The following is a 19,417-nucleotide window of genomic DNA, read 5'->3' on the forward strand; positions in this document are numbered from 1 at the left end:
CACTCTCCTCCTGTGAAGGCTCAGAACGGGCCCTGGGGGAGGCTCTACAGCGTGGCAACCGGCAGACACTCCCAACCGAGGCTTTTTCCTTAGACGGCGCTTACCAGCACACCGCCGACTGACGGGAACGGCTCCAGAGCAGGCCCTGGGCCCCCCTCGAGGTTAGGAGTCGTGGGAAGGCACGCGTCGGGGGAGGGGGACGAAGGGCCTGAAAGTTCGGGTCCGATAGGCGAGCAAGACCCCAAGAAAGGAAGTGGTGAGAAACCGCAGCCCTTCTGCAGGCCGCAGCCCCGCCCCCACCCCGCCGCCCCCGCCCCCGCCCCCCCGCCGCCGTCACCTTACACGCACACGAGGATAATGAGCAGCTGAGGCCAAGCCCCAGCCCTGCGCCTGGTGGGCCAGCGCTCTGTCGCATCCTGCCGAGTGCCGTCAGCCAGTCCGCAGCAGCGGCACCTCCCCGCGGGGGCGCCGCCTCTGGGTCCCCTCTCCAGCGAGGCAGGCCGCCTCCTCAGCGCCCCTCGACGCGCTGTTTACCCCAGAGACATTCAGGGGAGACCCAGGCCGGGAGGCAGCTCTGACCTGGACATGCCCAGCCCCGTGTTCAGGGGTCCCCAGCCTGGGGTCAGGCTGAGCCAACGCAGAGCCAACCCCTCCACAAGCACCGAATCATAAACAACAACTGCCTGTCCAAGAGCCTCTCCCCCGAGTCCAGCACCCGGACCCGGTGGGCTCCAGAAGCTGACCATCTCCTAGAGGAGGACGGGCTTCCCAGAACCTCAGACACAACGGGATTCACTTAAAGCGTCTGGATTAAACCTTCGGGTCTTAAAATTAAGCCCAAGCAGTTTTGTTGGTGGACCTATGCCTTCATTCGAACAAAATACTTTTTTAACTTGGTATTTTCATCCAAACGTGGATTTAAAGAAGAAATTACCACTCTTCCAAAAGACTGAAGAGGAGGGAACACTCCCAAAGACATTCTATGAAGCCACCATCACCCTGATACCAGAAACAAAGATACCACCAAAAAAGAAAATTACAGAAGCAGTAAAGAAAGTTCTAGGAAGATGGCGGAAGAGTAAGACGCGGGGATCACCTTCCTCCTCACAGATACATCAGAAATACATCTACACGTGGAACTGCTCCTACAGAACACCCACCAAACGCTGGCAGAAGACCTCAGACCTCCCAAAAGCCAAGAAACTCCCCACGTACCTGGCCGTGTGGATTAAAGGCTTTTGGCACTCCAGCCAGGTGTCAAGGCTGTGTCTCTGAGGCGGGAGAACTCACCTCAGGACACTGGTCCACAAGAGACCTCTCAGCTCCACGTAATATCAAACGGCGAAAATCTCCCAGAGAACTCCATCTCAACACCAAGACCCAGCTTCACTCAAGGACCAGCAACGAACAGTGCTGGACACCCTATACCCAACAAAGAGCGAGACAGGTCTACAGCCCCATCCATTAGCAGAGAGGCTGCCTAGAATCACAGTAAGGCTACCGACATCCCCATACACGCCCCCGGACGTGGACCTGCCCACCAGGGAGATGGGATCCAGCCTCATCCACCAGAACAGGGGCACCGGTCCCCCCAACCAGGAAACCTGCTCAACCCACTGAACCAACCTCAGCCACTGGGGACAGCCACCAAAAATAGACAGAACTACGAACCTGCAGCCTGCAAAAGGGAGACCCCAAACACAGTAAGATAAGCAAAATGAGAAGACAGAAAAACACACAGCAGATGAAGGAGCAAGATAAAAACACACCAGACCTAACAAATGAAGAGGTAATAGCCAGTCTACCTGAAAGAGAATTCAGAATAATGATGGTGAAGATGATGCAAAATCTTGGAAATAGAATAGACAAATTGCAAGAAACAGTTAACAAGGACCTAGAAGAAATAAAGAGGAAGCAAGTAATGATGAGCAACACAATAAATGAAATGAAAAATACTCTAGACGGGATCAGTAGCAGAATAACTGAGGCAGAAGGACGGATAAGTGACCTGGAAGATAAAATAGTGGAAATAACTACTGCAGAGCAGAAGAAAGAAAAAAGACTGAAAAGAACTGAGGACAGTCTCAGAGACCTCTGGGACAACATTAAACGCACAACATTCGAATCATAGGGGTCCCAGAAGAAGAAGAGAAAAAGAAAGGGACTGAGAAAATATTTGAAGAGATTATAGTTGAAAACTTCCCTAATATAGGAAAGGAAATAGTCAACCAAGTCCAGGAAGCACAGAGAGTCCCATACAGGATAAACCCAAGGATAAACACACCGAGACACATAATAATCAAACTGTCAAAAATTAAATACAAAGAAAACATATTAAAAGCAGCAAGGGAAAAACAACAAATAACACACAAGGGAATCCCCATAAGGCTAACATCTGATCTTTCAGCAGAAACTCTACAAGCCAGAAGGGAGTGGCAGGACATATTTAAAGTGATGAAGGAAAAAAACCGACAACCAAGATTACTCTACCCAGCAAGGATCTCATTCAGATTTGATGGAGAAATTAAAACCTTTACAGACAAGCAAAAGCTGAGAGAGTTCAGCACCACCAAACCAGCTCTACAACGAATCCTAAAGGAACTTCTCTAGGCAAGAAACACAAGAGAAGGAAAAGACCTACAAGAACCCCCCGAAACAATTAAGTAAATGGTAATAGGAACATACATATCGATAATTACCTTAAATGCAAATGGATTAAATGCTCCCACCAAAAGACACAGACTGGCTGAATGGATACAAAAACAAGACCCATATATATGCTGTCTGCAAGAGACCCACTTCAGACCTAGGGACACTTACAGGCTGAAAGTGAGGGGATGGAAAAAGATATTCCATGCAAATGGAAATCAGAAGAAAGCTGGAGTAGCAATTCTCATATCAGACAAAATAGACTTTAAAATAAAAACTATTACAAGAGACAAAGAAGGACACTACATAATGATCAAGGGATCAAACCAAGAAGAAGATATAACAATTGTAAATATTTATGCACCCAACATAGGAGCACCTCAATACATAAGGCAAATACTAACAGCCATAAAAGGGGAAATCGACAGTAACACAATCATAGTAGGGGACTTTAACACCCCACTTTCATCAATGGACAGATCATCCAAAATGAAAATAAATAAGGAAACACAAGTTTTATATGATACATTATACAAGATGGATTTACTTGATATTTATAGGACATTCCATCCAAAAACAACAGAATATACATTTTTCTCAAGTGCCCATGGAACATTCTCCAGGATAGATCATATCTTGCGTCACAAATCTAGCCTTGGCAAATTTAAGAAAATTGAAATCGTATCAAGTATCTTTTCTGACCACAATGCTATGAGACTAGATATCAATTACAGGAAAAGATCTGTAAAAAATACAAACACATGGAGGCTAAACAATACACTACTTAATAACTAAGTGATCACTGAAGAAATCAAAGAGGAAATCAAAAAGTACTTAGAAACAAATGACAATGGAGACACGACGACCCAAAACCTATGGGACACAGCAAAAGCAGTTCTAAGAGGGAAGTTTATAGCAATACAATCATACCTTAAGAAACAGGAAGCATCTCGAATAAACAACCTAACTTTGCACCTAAAGCAATTAGAGAAGGAAGAACAAAAAAACCCCAAATTCAGCAGAAGGAAAGAAACCATAAAGATCAGATCAGAAATAAATGAAAAAGAAATGAAGGAAACAATAGCAAAGATCAATAAAAGTAAAAGCTGGTTCTTTGAGAAGATAAATAAAATTGATAAACCATTAGCCAGACTCATCAAGAAAAAAAGGGAGAAGGCTCAAATCAATAGAATTAGAAATGAAAAAGGAGATGTAACAACTGACTCTGCAGAAATACAAAAGATTATTAGAGATTACTACAAGCAACTCTATGCCAATAAAATGGACAACCTGGAAGAAATGGACAAATTCTTAGAAATGCACAACCTGCCAGACTGAACCAGGAAGAAATAGAAAATATGAACAGACCAATCACAAGCACTGAAATTGAAACTGTGATTAAAAATCTTCCAACAAACAAAAGCCCAGGACCAGATGGCTTCACAGGCGAATTCTATCAAACATTTAGAGAAGAGCTAACACACATCCTTCTCAAACTCTTCCAAAAGATAGCAGAGGGAGGAACACTCCCAAACTCATTCTATGAGGCCACCATCACCCTGATACCAAAACCAGACAAAGACGTCACAAAGAAAGAAAACTACAGGCCAACATCACTGATGAACATAGATGCAAAAATCCTCAACAAAATACTAGCAAACAGAATCCAACAGCACCTTAAAAGGATCATACACCATGATCAAGTGGGGTTTATTCCAGGAATGCAAGGATTCTTCAATATACGCAAATCAATCAACGTGATACACCATATCAACAAACTGAAGGAGAAAAACCATATGATCATCTCAATAGATGCAGAGAAAGCTTTTGACAAAATTCAACACCCATTTATGATAAAAACCCTGCAGAAAGTAGCCATAGAGGGAACTTTCCTCAATATAATAAAGGCAATATATGACAAACCCACAGCCAGCATTGTTCTCAATGGTGAAAAACTGAAACCATTTCCACTAAGATCAGGAACAAGACAAGGTTGCCCACTCTCACCACTCTTATTCAACCTAGTTTTGGAAGTTCTAGCCACAGCAATTAGAGAAAATAAAGAAATAAAAGGAATCCAAATAGGAAAAGAAGAAGTAAAGCTGTCACTGTTTGCAGATGACATGATACTACACATAGAGAATCCTAAACATGCTACCAGAAAACTACTAGAGCTAATCAATGAATTTGGTAAAGTAGCAGGATACAAAATTAATGCACAGAAATCTCTTGCATTCCTATACACTGATGAAAAATCTGAAAGAGAAATTAAGGAAACACTCCCACTTACCACTGCAACAAAAAGAATAAAATATCTAGGAATAAACCTACCTAAGGAGACAAAAGACTTGTATGCAGAAAACTATAAGACACTGATGAAAGAAATTAAAGATGATACAAATAGGTGGAGAAATATACCATGTTCTTGGATTGGAAGAATCAACATAGTGAAAATGACTCTATTACCCAAAGCAATCTACAGATTCAATGCAGTCCCTATCAAATTACCACTGGCATTTTTTACAAGAACTAGAACAAAGAATTTCACAATTTGTATGGAAACACAAAAGACCCCGAATAGCCAAAGCAATCTTGAGAAAGAAAAATGGAGCTGGAGGAATTAGGCTCCCTGACTTCAGACTCTACTACAAGGCCACAGTAATCAAGACAGTATGGTACTGGCACAAAAACAGAAATATAGATCAATGGAACAGGATAGAAAGCCCAGAGATAAACCCACACACATATGGTCACCTTATCTTTGATAAAGGAGGGAAGGAAACCCTCTTTAATAAGTGGTGCTGGGAAAACTGGACAGCTACCTGTAGAAGTATGAAATTAGAACACTCCCTAACACCATACACAAAAATAAACTCAAAATGGGTTAAAGACCTAAATGTAAGGCCAGACACTATCAAACTCTTAGAGGAAAACATAGGCAGAACACTCTATGACATCAATCACAGCAAGATCCTTTTTGACCCACCTCCTAGAGAAAGGGAAATAAAAACAAAAATAAACAAATGAGACCTAATGAAACTTAAAAGCTTTTGCACAGCAAAGGATACCATAAACAAGACCAAAAGACAACCCTCAGAATGGGAGAAAATATTTGCAAATGAGGCAACTGACAAAGGATTAATATCCAAAATTTATAAGCAACTCATGCAGCTCAATAACAAAAAAACAAACAGCCCAATCCAAAAATGGGCAGAAGAACTACATAGACATTTCTCCAAAGAAGATATACAGATAGCCAACAAACACATGAAAGAATGCTCAACCTCATTAATCATTAGAGAAATGCAAATCAAAACTACAATGAGATATCATCTCACACCGGCCAGATTGGCCATCGTCAAAAACTCTAGAAACAATAAATGCTGGAGAGGGTGTGGAGAAAAGGGAACACTCTTGCACTGCTGGTGGGAATGTAAAATGATACAGCCACTATGGAGAACAGTATGGAGGTTCCTTAAAAAACTACAAATAGAACTACCATATGACCCAGCAATCGCACTACTGGGCATATACCCTGAGAAAACCATAATTCAAAAAGAGTCATGTACCAAAATGTTTATTGCAGCTCTATTTACGATAGCCAGGACATGGAAGCAACCTAAGTGTCCATCAACAGATGAATGTATAAGGAAGATGTGGCACATATATACAATGGAATATTACTCAGCCATAAAAAGAAATGAAACTGAGTTATTTGTAATGAGGTGGATAGACCTGGAATCTGTCATACAGAGTGAAGTCAGAAGGATAAAAACAAATACCATATGCTAACATATATATGGAATCTTAAAAAAAAATATCTCATGAAGAGATTAGTGGTAGGATGGGAATAAAACACAGACCTACTAGAGCATGGACTTGATATGGGGAGGGGGAAGGGTAAGCTGTGACGATGTGAGAGAGTGGCAGGGACATATATACACTACCAAATGTAAATTAGATAGCTAGTGGGAAGCTGCAGCATAGCACAGGGAGTTCACCTCTGTGCTGTGTGACCACCTAGAGGGGTGGGATAGGGAGGGTGGGAGGGAGGGTGACACAAGAGATATGGGAACATATGCATATGTATAACTGATTCACTTTGTTGTAAAGGAGAAACTAACACACTATTGTAAAACAGTTATACTCAAAGATGTTAAAAAATAATAATAAAAATAAATAAATAAATAAATAAATAAATAAATGGGACCTAATCAAACTTACAAGCTTTTGCACAGCAAAGGAAACCATAAATCAAACGAAAAGACAACCGATCAAATGGGAGAAAGTTTTTGCACATGAGGTGACCGACAAGGGCTTAATCTCCAAAATATACAAACAGGTCATACAACTCAATAACAAAAAAAACAAACCACCCCATCAAAAACTGGGCAGAAGACCTAAATAGACATTTCTCCTAAGAAGACATACAGATGGCCAATAGGCACATAAAAAGATGCTCAACATCACTAATTATTAGAGAAATGCAAATCAAGGCTACAAGGAGGTACCACCATACACCGGTCAGAATGGCCATCATTAAAAAGTCTACAAATAACAAATGCTGGGGAGGGTGTGGAGAAAAGGGAACCCTCCTACACTATGGGTGGGGAGATAAACTGGTGCAGCTACTACGGAAAACAGTACGGAACTTCCTCAGGAAACTAAAAATAGAATTACCATATGATCCAGCAATTCCACTGCAGGGCATATATCCAGACAAAACTCTAATCCAAAAAGATACATGCACCCCCATGTTCACAGCAGCGCTATGTACAAAAGCCAAGACATAGAAACAACCTAAATGTCCACTGACAGATGAATGGATAAAGAAGATGTGGTACGTATACACAATGGAATACTACTCAGCCATAAAAAAACAATGAAATAACGCCAATTGTAGCAACATGGATGCAACTAGAGATTATCACTAAGCGAAGTAAGTCAGGAAGACAAATACCATGTGATATCACTCATGTGGAATCTAAAATACGACACAAGTGAACATATCTACAAAACAGAAACAGACTCACAGACGTAGAGAAAAGACTTGTGGTTGCCAAGGGGGAGGGGGGTGGGAGAGGGTTGGATGGGGAGTTTGGAACTATTACATATAGAACGGATAAACAACAAGGTCCTACGGTATAGCAGAGAACTATATCCAATATCCTGAGATAAACCGTAATGGAAAAGAATATACAAAAGAATGTACGTATATATGTACATGTATAACTGAGTCACTGTGCTGTACAGCAGAAATCAATACAACATTGTAAATCAACTATACTTCAATTAAAAAATAATAAAAAAATTTTTTTAAAGAGAAAATAACCAGCACCTGCCTTTGAACTGTGAGCTCAGAGTAAAGTTTCTGAGTTTGCAAACGAACTTCCCCGTAGGATAAGGCTTCTCCCTGCAGTGAAGCAGACGGACCCGGTTCCCTAGCGTCCCTCCTGGGCCCTGCTCCCCGGCAGTGCCTCGTGCGGACAGCAGAGGGCAGCATCGCCACGCTGGCTCAGCCCCCGCGCGGGGCGGGGCCGGGTTCAGAGTGGCGCCTGCCTTTCCACAGAGATTCTTGGTTAGTCTGGTTCCGCCTCCTCCTCCGGAGGGGCTGTGAGCCAATTAGGGAGCAAGTGATGGTGGGGAAGGCCCCTTGGTGCTACGAGAACCGGCCCGAGTACAGGAAGCTCTAGGACAGGGTCTAGTACGCGGTCAGTGCCCGGTAAAGACCGGCTCTGATTAGGGGTGCCTGGGAAAGAAAAGCCGTGCGCCCCGGTGGTGACAGCCACCAGCACTGCGCCAGGCGCGGGACTCAGCCAGACCCACAAGGTCCGCAGACCTGCTCACCCCCCCGCTCCCCCCCGCCCGCGACTCACCTTGTACCTGTCCACGAGCTTGAAGCCCAGGACGTGCTGCAGTTTCCGCAGGCAGATAGGGCAGAGGTCCGGGGGCCGCCGCAGGGCCTCATCCAGGCTGAGGGCGCCCTGCATGAGGCAGCGGAGCCAGCGGCAGTTCCCCAGGCCCAGGAGGTGGCAGAGCTCGTGGCACGTGACCTGAGGGAGAAGGTCCCCACCGCCTTGCACCCTGGAGCCCGCCACGCGCCGATCCCCGGGACCCCTGGGTGCGGGGGCTACTCTGGGCTCCAGGGAGAAAGGCAAGCTGGTGCGGTCAGCTCTGGGGGCCTCAGCACCGAGGTCTGGGTGTCAGACAGACGAGGGCTCAAATGCCAACCCTGCCCCTTGAGAGCTGTGTGACCTTGGACAAAGCACTGGGCGCTTCTGAGCCTCAGTGGCCACAGTCCCTAAAGTGAAGGATGGCCCTCAGCACTGGGAGGGCGGGACCCAGGGCTCGATGGCTGTCCACTCACGCCCTTCTGGCTGATTCCACACCCTCGCATCTTCCTGGAGCCCGCCAGAACCCCCAGCAGCCCCTCCTCTTCCTGTCCCCCATCTTCTCCCGCCACCCGGGCAGCGCCCCAACACCCACCTTGCAGCACTGGACCATCCCCAGGGCGCTGAAGCACACGGTCCGGCCTCTGTCCTGCAGGGGTGCCTCGGGGGCCAGGTCAGGGGTGCTGGGCCCCCGCTGCAGGGATTCCCCCGAGAACCGCGCAAAGCTGCACACGCCCACTTCTGGGGAGAGACAGAGAAGCGGAGGCACCAGCAGCGGCCTCAGCTCAGGGAGCCCACGGGTAGAGCCACCCTCCTCCGATGCACAGGTCCTGAAGGCCCTGCCCGCCAGCGCGTCCACGTGCAGGCGGCCCCGGGGCAGACGGCCCCTGGCCCAGGAGGGGCAAGAACTGGGACCGCGTTTCCATAGATGCCCATTCTCTCCCCGGGGGGGCGGGGGGGGTCCTGGGAGAAACGGCGAGGGGATGATGTCCCCACGCGTTCCAGGCCCTGTACCCAAGCCTCAGGGCGGAGGCAGGAGGCCCCCAGGTGCCGGCTCACCGTGCCCTGGAAGGGACGCGCCGAAGGTGAAGGTCCAGGCCTCGCGGGGGTACAGGTCGGACAGCGTGAGGCCCAGCACGCATAGCGCATCGCCCGGCTTGCTGCTCTTCAGGAAAGACAGGATGCCGTCTGCGGGGACAGGGCCAGAGGGGGCAGTGAGGACGCGACTGGGCCCCCCTCTCCGGGCCCATCCCCCTCTTCCTCTGCCTGGACCAGCTCGTCCCACAGTCAGATGCAAGCTAGTGACATTGCACGGAGAACTCGGACCCAGGCCGAAAACTCAGCAGCCAAGCTGCACCATGTGAAGCGGGGGCCACGGGCCTGGGCCTCGGGGGGGCAGGAAGAGCTCAGGTTTGGACGGGGTAGTCCAAGTGGGGACACCAAAAAGGCCAACGAGGCCGGTGTTCGTGGGAAGAGCCGTTGCAGCCTCGGGCAGCCGATTGATGGCCCCAAAGGCGTGGCATCTCACCCCCGGGACGTGTGCGTGCGTCCCTCACCTGGCAGAAGCGAGCAGAGTGATTAAATTAAAGGCCTCCCGGCGGGAAGGTGACTCTGGATTACCCAGCTGGACCCCATGCAATCACCGGGGTCCTCACGAGAGGAGGCAGGAGGGCCAGAGAGGGCTCAAGGGGCCACAGCGCCGGCCCTGGAGGAGGAGGAGCTGCAAGGCCAGGAAACGGGGTCTCCCCGCAGCCTCCCGAAGGAGCCAGCCCTGCCGGTGCCCGGATTTTAGTCCTGGGAGACTTCCGTCCTCAGAACTGTAAGAGAACGAGCGTTGTTGAAGCTGCTAGGTCACTGCTAAGCAACTGGTTACAGCGGTTCCGGGAGCGCGGGTGTAGACACGTGGCTGAGGCCGGGGGCGGGGCGGGGGGGAGCCCGGGGCCGGCGGGGTGTGAAGGGGCCCCGACGGAACCGGCAGAGCGGCTGCGAGGTCCGCGGCCAGGAGAGTGTCTCAGAGCGATCGGAGCGAGAGGGGAGGCGATACAGCCCGAGACAAAGGCCTTTTCCAAGGGCTGTGGCTACAGAGAGGAGCTGAGCGTCAGGGTGGCGGCCGGAGGGGCACAGCGGGCCCGAGAGCGCGTTAAGACGCAGGAAGTGGCAGCGGCTCGTCGCTCCGAGGGGGGGCGGCGGGGAGAGCTGCCGGGGGTGGGGGGGGGGGGGCAGGCGACGGCAGGGCGCCGAGGGCGCGGGCGGCTCCGTGAACAGCAGCTAGGCCAGCGGTCCGCGACGCGAGCACGGCTGCAGCAGGCGGGGAGCCGCCCTGAGGGAAGCTCGCGGTCCCCCTTTGTCTGTATTTCCTCAGCAAAACAAAAAAGCAAGGTCATTGTCAGAAAGAAGAGGAAGGAGAAGACCTGAGGGCCCGGGGCGCCGGGCACCACCGAGGACCCCTCGGGCCTACAGTCGGGCACTGAGGGGACCACCGGAGGGTGCGTTTTTCTCCAGCTGCCGGGGAGACAGGAGTCGGATTTACCCGGGTGTGGACAGGAGGGGAAGAGGGTGGCCGGGCCAGGAGGTTAGAAGTCAGGGCAGGAAGCAGATCCAGACAGCGAGACGGGGGAAGGACCAGCGGGTTGTACCTGATGATCAAGGAACCGTTAGCAGGAAACTGGAGAGACGGCGGGAGATGTCGGGGGGGCGTTGAGAGTGAGATGCTTGAAAGCCCCACTGCAGAGGTGGCACAGCTGCGGGTCATGACAAGGCCTAGCCCAACGCCGTCCGGAGAAACAGTGTGACCCGAATGTGTGACTGTGTTTTAAGTTTTACTAATTTTGAAGTAAATTAAAACATCAAATTGGGGCTTCCCTGGTGGCGCAGTGGTTGAGAGTCCGCCTGCTGATGCAGGGGACACGGGTTCGTGCCCCGGTCCGGGAAGATCCCACATGCCGCGGAGCGGCTGGGCCCGTGAGCCGTGGCCGCTGGGCCTGCGCGTCCGGAGCCTGCGCTCCGCAACGGGGGAGGCCACAACGGTGAGAGGCCCGCGAACCGCAAAAAAAAAAAAAAAAAATCAAATTGATTTGAATAATATACATATTTTCACCTAACATATCCCAAATTGTAACATGATGTCATCAAGTATTAAAAAGTTAGTAAGATTGTTGGCGTCGCTTTTCGTGCCGAGCCTTCAACGTGGGCGTGCGACCGTGCGTCCAGCAGCCACGTGTGGCCAGTGGCGGCTGTCCGGACAGCCCAGGTGCACGTGTGACCTTGGGACGAGTGGCTGAGGCCTTGGAGGAGAGACCGACGAATGTTAGCTCTTAAGGTGGCACCGCCAGCGATGATTGTTAAAGGTCGAGCTGTGTCTCCACAGCAAGATCACGTGGAAGTCGTAATGCCCGGTACCTGAAATGTGGCCTTACTTGGGGACAGGGCTTGCGGATGCAGTCAAGTTAAGGTGAGGTCAGTAGGGTGGGCCTAATCCAATTCGCCTGGGGTCCTTCTAAGAGGAGAAGCGACACAAGCCACGTGATGGAGGCCGAGGCCGGCCCAAGGACCGCCAGCCGCCACCAGGGGGGGAGGAGGTGAGGAAGGGTCCCCCGGAGCGTTCAGAGGGAACAGGGCCGGCCAACACCTTGGTCTCGGGATTCTGGTCTCCGGACCGTGAGATAACACACTTCTGCTGATTTAAGGCGCCCAGTTTGTGATGCTTCGTGACGGCGGCCGCAGGAAACGAACGCAGCCACATCTAAAGCACGCAATCTGACCACGGGAGCCCAACCTCTCAGCCTCCGCACGCCACCGGCCTGCTGAGCCCTCCCGGGCCCCCTTCCTTCCCAGTGACCCACGAAGCCTAGGGCGGGGGAAACAGCAGTCTGTCCAGCAGTCAGCGGGGACGGACACCCGGGCCCCGGCACCACAGCCCCTGGGACAGCTGGACAGATGCCGGGTCTCCCCCGAGTCGGGTGGAAGCGACAGCAGGTGTGATGGCGCCGCACGGGGCGGGGGGCGGAGGCTGCAGTCTGGGACAGAGAAAGGGGCACGCCACCACTGGGACGGCACCCGCCCGGCCAGCGGTCCGCCAGCCCCAGAAGCGCAACACCAGCCGTAACAGCGCGCTACCGGCCACTACAAGATAACCAAACGAGCCGAGTGAAACACAAAGAACGGCTTCGTAAGGCATTGAAGATGGGGGACGGACGGCTACAGGGGGGCACGGAGGAAGGCTTGGGGGGGCGAGGCAGGCTGTTCTACACACTCTTGTGGTGACGGCCACGTGATGTGTGTGTCGGGACTCAGAACGGTTACACCCAGAAGGGATAATTTCTCCATATGTAAATTGTGCCTCAATAAACGGGACTTTTAAAACGCCAGAGATCTAATGAGGAACTAGAAACAGGGAGAAGGTTAGAATCCCAAGAGGTGAAGCTGAGCCGTTTCCGAGACGGGGGACGGGACGGTGCTCTGCCTGCTGCCCCAAAGGGCCGCACCCGGGGAGAGGAAGGCTGTGCTCCCCGCGCCGTCAGCGCGGCCCACACCCTCAGCTCCCTTAGGGGCCTGGCCAAGGAGACATAAAGTCCTCTCTGCAGAAAAACTACATCATCCCAGACCACAAAGTCTTCTAAAAGTTAAACTAATTTTTCACATAAGACATCCAGCTAACAATCAAAAATAAGACACGCAATGAGGCAAAATAGGCAAGACAGAAATAGCAGAAATAGCACAGGCGCTCCGAATGCTGGACTCACAGACACAGATTATAAAGCAACCGTGCTCATAGATATAAATGCTAAAGTAATTTTAGCCGGGAATTGGGAATGATGGAAAAAGTGACACTGGGACTTCCCTGGCGGTCCAGTGGTTAAGACTCTGAGCCCCCAATGCAGGGGGCCCAGGTTCCATCCCTGGCCAGGGAATTAGATCCCACATGCATGCCGCAACTAAGAGTTCACATGCCGCAACTAAGGAGCCCGCGTGCTGCAACTAAGCAGCCCTCGAGCCGCGATTAAGGAGCCCGTCTGCTGCAACTAAGACCCAGCACAACCAAATAAATAAATAAATAAATATTTTTAAAAATTTTTTTAAGTGACACTGCTGCATCAAAAAGAATAAAATACCTGGGAATAAACCTACCTAAGGAGGCAAAAAACCTGTACTCGGGGGCCTCCCTGGTGGCGCAGTGGTTGAGAGTCCACCCGCCGATGCAGGGGACGTGGGTTCGTGCCCCGGTCCGGGAAGATCCCACGTGCCGTGGAGCGGCTGGGCCCGTGAGCTGTGGCCGCTGGGCCTGCGCGTCGGAGCCTGTGCTCCGCAACAGGAGAGGCCGCAACGGTGAGAGGCCCGTGCACGGCAAAAACAAAACAAAACAAAACAAAACCTGTACTCGGAAAACTACAGGACACTGATGAAAGATCCTGGGACAAGATGAAAGAGTAGAAGGACCCTGAACTCACCTCTCATGAGCTCACCAAGAAATCACAACTAACTGCTGAACGACCATCAGTAGAAAAGACTGGAACCTACCAAAAAAGATATTCCACATCCAAAGACATAAAGAAGAAACCCAAAGAGACAGTAGAAGGAGCACATTCACAATGTAATCAAATCCCATACCCCACAGGTGGGTGACCCGCTGACTGGAGAGCAATTATATCACAGAAGTTCTCCCACAGGAGTGAGAGTTCTGAGCCCCACACCAGGCTCCCCAGCCTAGGGGTCAGGCATCAGGAGGAGGAGCCTCCAGAGCATTTGGCTTTGAAGGCCAGTGGGGCTTGAGTGCAGGAGCTCCACAGGACTGGGGAAACAGAGACTCCTTCCTCTCTTGGAGGATGCACACAAGGTCTTGTGTGCACCAGGACCCAGGGCAAAAGCAGTGACTTCATAGGAACCTGGGCCAGGCCAGCCTGCTGGTCTTGGAGGGTTTCCTGGGGAGGCCGGGGGCAGCTGTGGCTCACTGTGGGTCCCAGGACCCTGATGGTGGAGATACTGGGGGATATTCATCAGTGTGAGCCCTCCTGGAGGCCGTCATGTTAGCACCAAGACCTGGCCCCACCCATCAACATGCTCTAGAGTTGGGGCGCCTCAGGAAGAACAACCAACAGGACGAGAACACAACCCACCCATCGGCAAACCAGCTTCCAAAGACCTCCCGAGTCCACGGCCACCTCTAGACACACCCCTTGACTCAGCCCTGCTCACCAGAGGGCCAGGACCCAGGCTCCATCCACCAGTGGGCAGGCACCAGCCACTCCCACCAGAAGCCTGCACAAAATTGATAAACCTTTAGCCAGACCCATCAAGGAAAAAAGGGGAAAAAAAAAAACAGGGAGAGTGCCCAGATCAATAAAATTAGAAATGAAAAATTTACAACGGACACCACAGAAATACAAAGAACCATACACAAGTCTGTTGCATTCCTATACACTAACAATGAAAGCTCAGAAAGAGAAATTAAGGAAACAATCCCATTTGTCATCGCATCAAAAAGAATAAAATACCTAGGAATTAACCTACCTAAGGAGGCAAAAAACCTATACTCTGAAAACTATAAGGTGCTGATGAAAGAAATCAAAGATGACACAGACAGAAAAACATACCATGTTCTTGGATCAGAAAAATCGATATTGTCAAAATGACCATACTACCCAAAGCAGCCTACAGATTCAATGCGATCCCTATCAAATTACCAAAGACATTTTTCACAGAACTAGAAAAAAAATTTTTAATTTTTATGGAAACACGAAAGACCCCAAACAGCCAAAGCAGTCTTGCGAAAGAAAAACAGAACTGGAGGAATCAGGTTCCCTGACTTCAGACTATACTACAAAGCTACAGTAATCAAAACAGCATGATTCTAACAAAAAACCAGAAATGTAAGAACAGATACTACAGAATTCCTAGAGGAAAGCATAAATCATAGCAGTATTTTTTTGGATCTGTCTCCTAAGGCAAAGAAAACAAAAGCAAAAATAAACAGGACCTAATTAAACTTAAAAGTTTTGCACAGCAAAGAAAACCATAAACAAAACGAAAAGACAACCTACAGAATGGGAGAAAATATTTGCAAATTATGCAACTGACAAGACATTAACCTCCAAATAGTTCACACAAATAGTTCATAGAGCTCAATATTTTAAAAAAGAACCCAATCGAAAAATGGGCAGAAGATCTAAATAGACATTTCTCCGAAGAAAACATACAGATGGCCAAAAGGCACATGAAAAGATGCTCAACATCACTAATTATTAGAGAAATGCAAATCAAAACTACAATGAGGTATCACCTCACCAGTCAGAATGGCCATCATCAAAAAGTCTACAAATAATAAATGCTGGAGAGGCTGTGAAGAAAAAGGAACCCTCCTGCACTGTTGGTGGGAATGTAAACTGGTGCAGCTCCTATGGAAAACAACATGAAGGTTCCTTAAAAAACTAAAAATAGATAGTTATGTAGGATCATATGATCCTACATTCCTACTCCTGGGCATGTATCCAGAAAAAAACGTAATTTGAAAGGATACATGCACTCCACTATTCATTGCAGCACTATTTACAATAGCCAAGACATGGAAGCAACCTAATTGTCCATCAACAGATGAATGGATAAAGATGTGGTATATTCATACATGGAATGTTATTCAGCCATAAGAAAGAGTGAAATAATACCATTTCAGCAACATGGGTGGACCTACAGATTATCATACTAAGTGAAGTAAGTCAGAGAAAGACAAATATCATAGATATTGCTTATATGTAGAATCTTAAAAAAAATGATACGAATCAACTTATATACAAAACAGAAAAATAGAAAACAAACTTATGGTTACCAAAGGGGAAGGGGGGTAGGAATAAATTAGGAGTTTGAGATTAACGTATACACACTACTATATATAAAGTAAGTAACCAAAAAGGACCTGCTGTATAGCACAGGGAACTATACTCAATATTTTGTAATAACGTATAAGGAAAAAGAATCTGAAAAAATAGATATATATGTATGTATAAATGAATCACTTTGTTGCATACCTGAAACTAACACAACATTGTAAATCAACTATACTTCAATTAAAAAAAAAAAAAAAACAGTGAGAGAATAATGAAGCCAAAAATAAAAATAAGTAAACAAATGTTAAACTACTCTCACGTTCCTGGAATAAATACAAGTGAGTTGTAATGTATTTTACATATTTCTAGATTTGATTTGCTAATATTTTACATTAGAGTTCTTATTATATGAGAAATTGGTTTCCAATTTTCCTTACTAATAATATCTGTAAAGTTTTGGTATCAATATCTTGCTGTTCGTATTGAAAAGAATGCAAAGTGTTTCTACTTTGTCTCTCTTTTGGAAGAACAAAAAAGGCACTGATGAAAGAAACTGAAGATGACACAAACAGATGGAAAGATATTATCATGTTCTTGGATTGGAAAAATCAATATTGTTAAAATGACCATACTACCCAAAGCAATCTACAGATTCAAAGCAATCCCTATCAAATTACCAATGGCATTTTTTTTCACATTACTGGAACAAATAATTTTAGAATTTGTATGGAAACAAAAAAGACCCCGAACAGCCAAAGCAATCATGAGAAAGAAAAACAGAGCTGGAGGTATCACGCTCCCTGAATTCAGGCTATATTACAAAGCTACAGTAATCAAAACAGTATGGGGGACTTCCCTGGTGGTGCAGTGGTTAAGAATCTGCCTGCCAGTGCAGGAGACCACAGGTTCGAGCCCTGGTCTGGGAAGATCCCACATGCCGCAGAGCAACTAAGCCCGTGCACCACAACTACTGAGACTGCACTCTAGAGCCTGTGAGCCACAACTGCTGAGCCTGTGTGCCACAACTGCTGAAGCCCATATGCCTAAAGCCTGTGCTCTGCAACAAGAGAAGCCACCATGCTGAGAAGCACATGCACCACAGCGAAGAGTGGCCCCCGCGTGCCACAAATAGAGAAAGCCCATGCGCAGCAACAAAGACCCAACACAGCCAAAAATAAATTTAAAAAATTAAAAAAAAAAAAAAACCCAGTACGGTACTGGCACAAAAACAGAAATATAGATCAATGATACAAGATAGAAAGCCCAGAAATAAACCCATGTACTTATGGTCAATTAATCTATGACAAAGGAGGCAAGAATATACAATGGAGAAAAGACAGTCTCTTCAATAAGTGGTGCTGGGAAAGCTGGACGGCTACATGTAAAGAATGAAATTAGAACATTCTCTAACACCATATACAAAAATAAACTCGAAATGGATTAAAGACCTAAATGTAAGACTGGATGCTGTAAAACTCCTAGAGGAAAACATAGGCAGAACACTCTGACAGAAATTGTAGCAATATTTTTTTGGATCTGTCTCCTGAAACAAAAAAAAGCAAAAATAAACAAACGGGGACTAATTAAACTTAAAAGCTTTTGCTCAGCAAAGGAAACCATTAACAAAATGAAAAGACAACCTACAGAATGGGAGAAGATATTTGCAAATGATATGACCAATAGGGGTTAATATCCAAAATATATAAACAAGTCATACAACTCAACATCAAAAAAACAAACAATCTGATTTTAAAATAGGCAGAAGAACTGAATAGACATTTTTCCAAAGAGGAAATGGAGATGACCAACAGACACATGAAAAGATGCTCAACATCGCTAATCATCAGGGAAATGCAAATCAAAACCACAATGAGCTATCACCTCACACCTCTCAGAATGGCCATCATCAAAAAGAACACAAATAACAAATGTTGTCTAGGATGTGGAGAAAAGGGAACCCTCATACACTGTTGGTGAGAATGTAAACTGGTGCAGCCACTGTGGAAAACAGTATGGAGGTTTCTCAAAAAACTAAAAATAGAGCTACCATATGATCCAGCAATCCCACTCCTGGGTATATACCAAAAAAAAAACAAAACATGAGGCCCAATGTTTATAGCAGCATTATTTACAGTTTCCAAGATATGGAAGCAACCTAAATGTCTATCGACAGATGAAGGGATAAAGAAGATGTGATATATATATATATACATATGTATACATATATATATATGTATATGTATATATATATATATATATACACACACACAATGGAATACTACTCAGCCATAAACAAGAAGTAAATATTACCATTTGCAGCAACATGGATGGACCTGGAGAGCATTTTGCTAAGTGAAATAAGTCAGAGAAAGACAAATACTGTATGATATCACTTATATGTGGAATCTAAAAGAATAACAACAAACTAGTGAATATAACAAAAAGAAACACACTCACCGAACAAACACACTGGGGGTTACCAGTGGGGAGACAGAAGGGAGGAGGGGCAATATAGGAGGAGGGGAGTCAGAGGTACAAACTATTAGGTGTAAAATAAGCTACAAGGATATATTGTACAACACAGCAATTATAGCCAATATTTTATAACTATAAATGGAGTATAACCTTTAAAAATTATGAATCACTATATTATATGCCTGTAACTTATATAATATTGTACAGCAATTATACTTACATAAAATTTTTAAAAAGTGACACTGCTAATTTGAAAAAGAATCCACTAAAAACTATAGAAGTGAAATTTGGAACTCTATCTATGGGTTTAATAGCATATTAGGTGCAGCTAGAGATAGAATGAGTTAACTGGAGAGTGAGAATAAAACTGGGATGAAATACAAGGAGAGGGGAAGAGAGTGAGGAGGGTGAACATGCATCCCATTAGAGTCCTCCGTGGGGGAAAGAATGAGGCAGAGGCAGTATCGGAAGAAAGATAATGGCTGAGAATTTCCCACAACTAATGGAAGACATCAATCCACTCATCCCAGATCCAACATCAGCCAGAGACAGAGCCCCAGCCCCTTCTTGGGGACCTCCCTAAAC

The 19,417-nt window shown here is 47.0% G+C and overlaps 1 protein-coding gene across 5 annotated transcripts in view; it reads right to left on the bottom strand.

Annotated features, from left to right (window-relative positions):
- Window positions 1-19,417, bottom strand: part of AMZ1 (archaelysin family metallopeptidase 1) — a 39,288-nt gene that overhangs the window by 1,600 nt on the left and 18,271 nt on the right. For all 5 annotated transcript variants that reach the window (XM_067012737.1, XM_067012738.1, XM_059038567.2 and 2 more), the window contains exons 4-6: window positions 9,600-9,728; window positions 9,136-9,281; window positions 8,526-8,702 (exon numbers count right to left, since the gene is read on the bottom strand). In XM_067012737.1, coding sequence (XP_066868838.1) covers window positions 8,526-8,702; window positions 9,136-9,281; window positions 9,600-9,728 — 452 coding nt within the window. The remainder of the gene's footprint in view (window positions 1-8,525; window positions 8,703-9,135; window positions 9,282-9,599; window positions 9,729-19,417) is intronic.

This window comes from Kogia breviceps, chromosome 14 (assembly GCF_026419965.1).
Source record: "Kogia breviceps isolate mKogBre1 chromosome 14, mKogBre1 haplotype 1, whole genome shotgun sequence".
Taxonomy (NCBI): Eukaryota; Metazoa; Chordata; class Mammalia; order Artiodactyla; family Physeteridae; genus Kogia; species Kogia breviceps.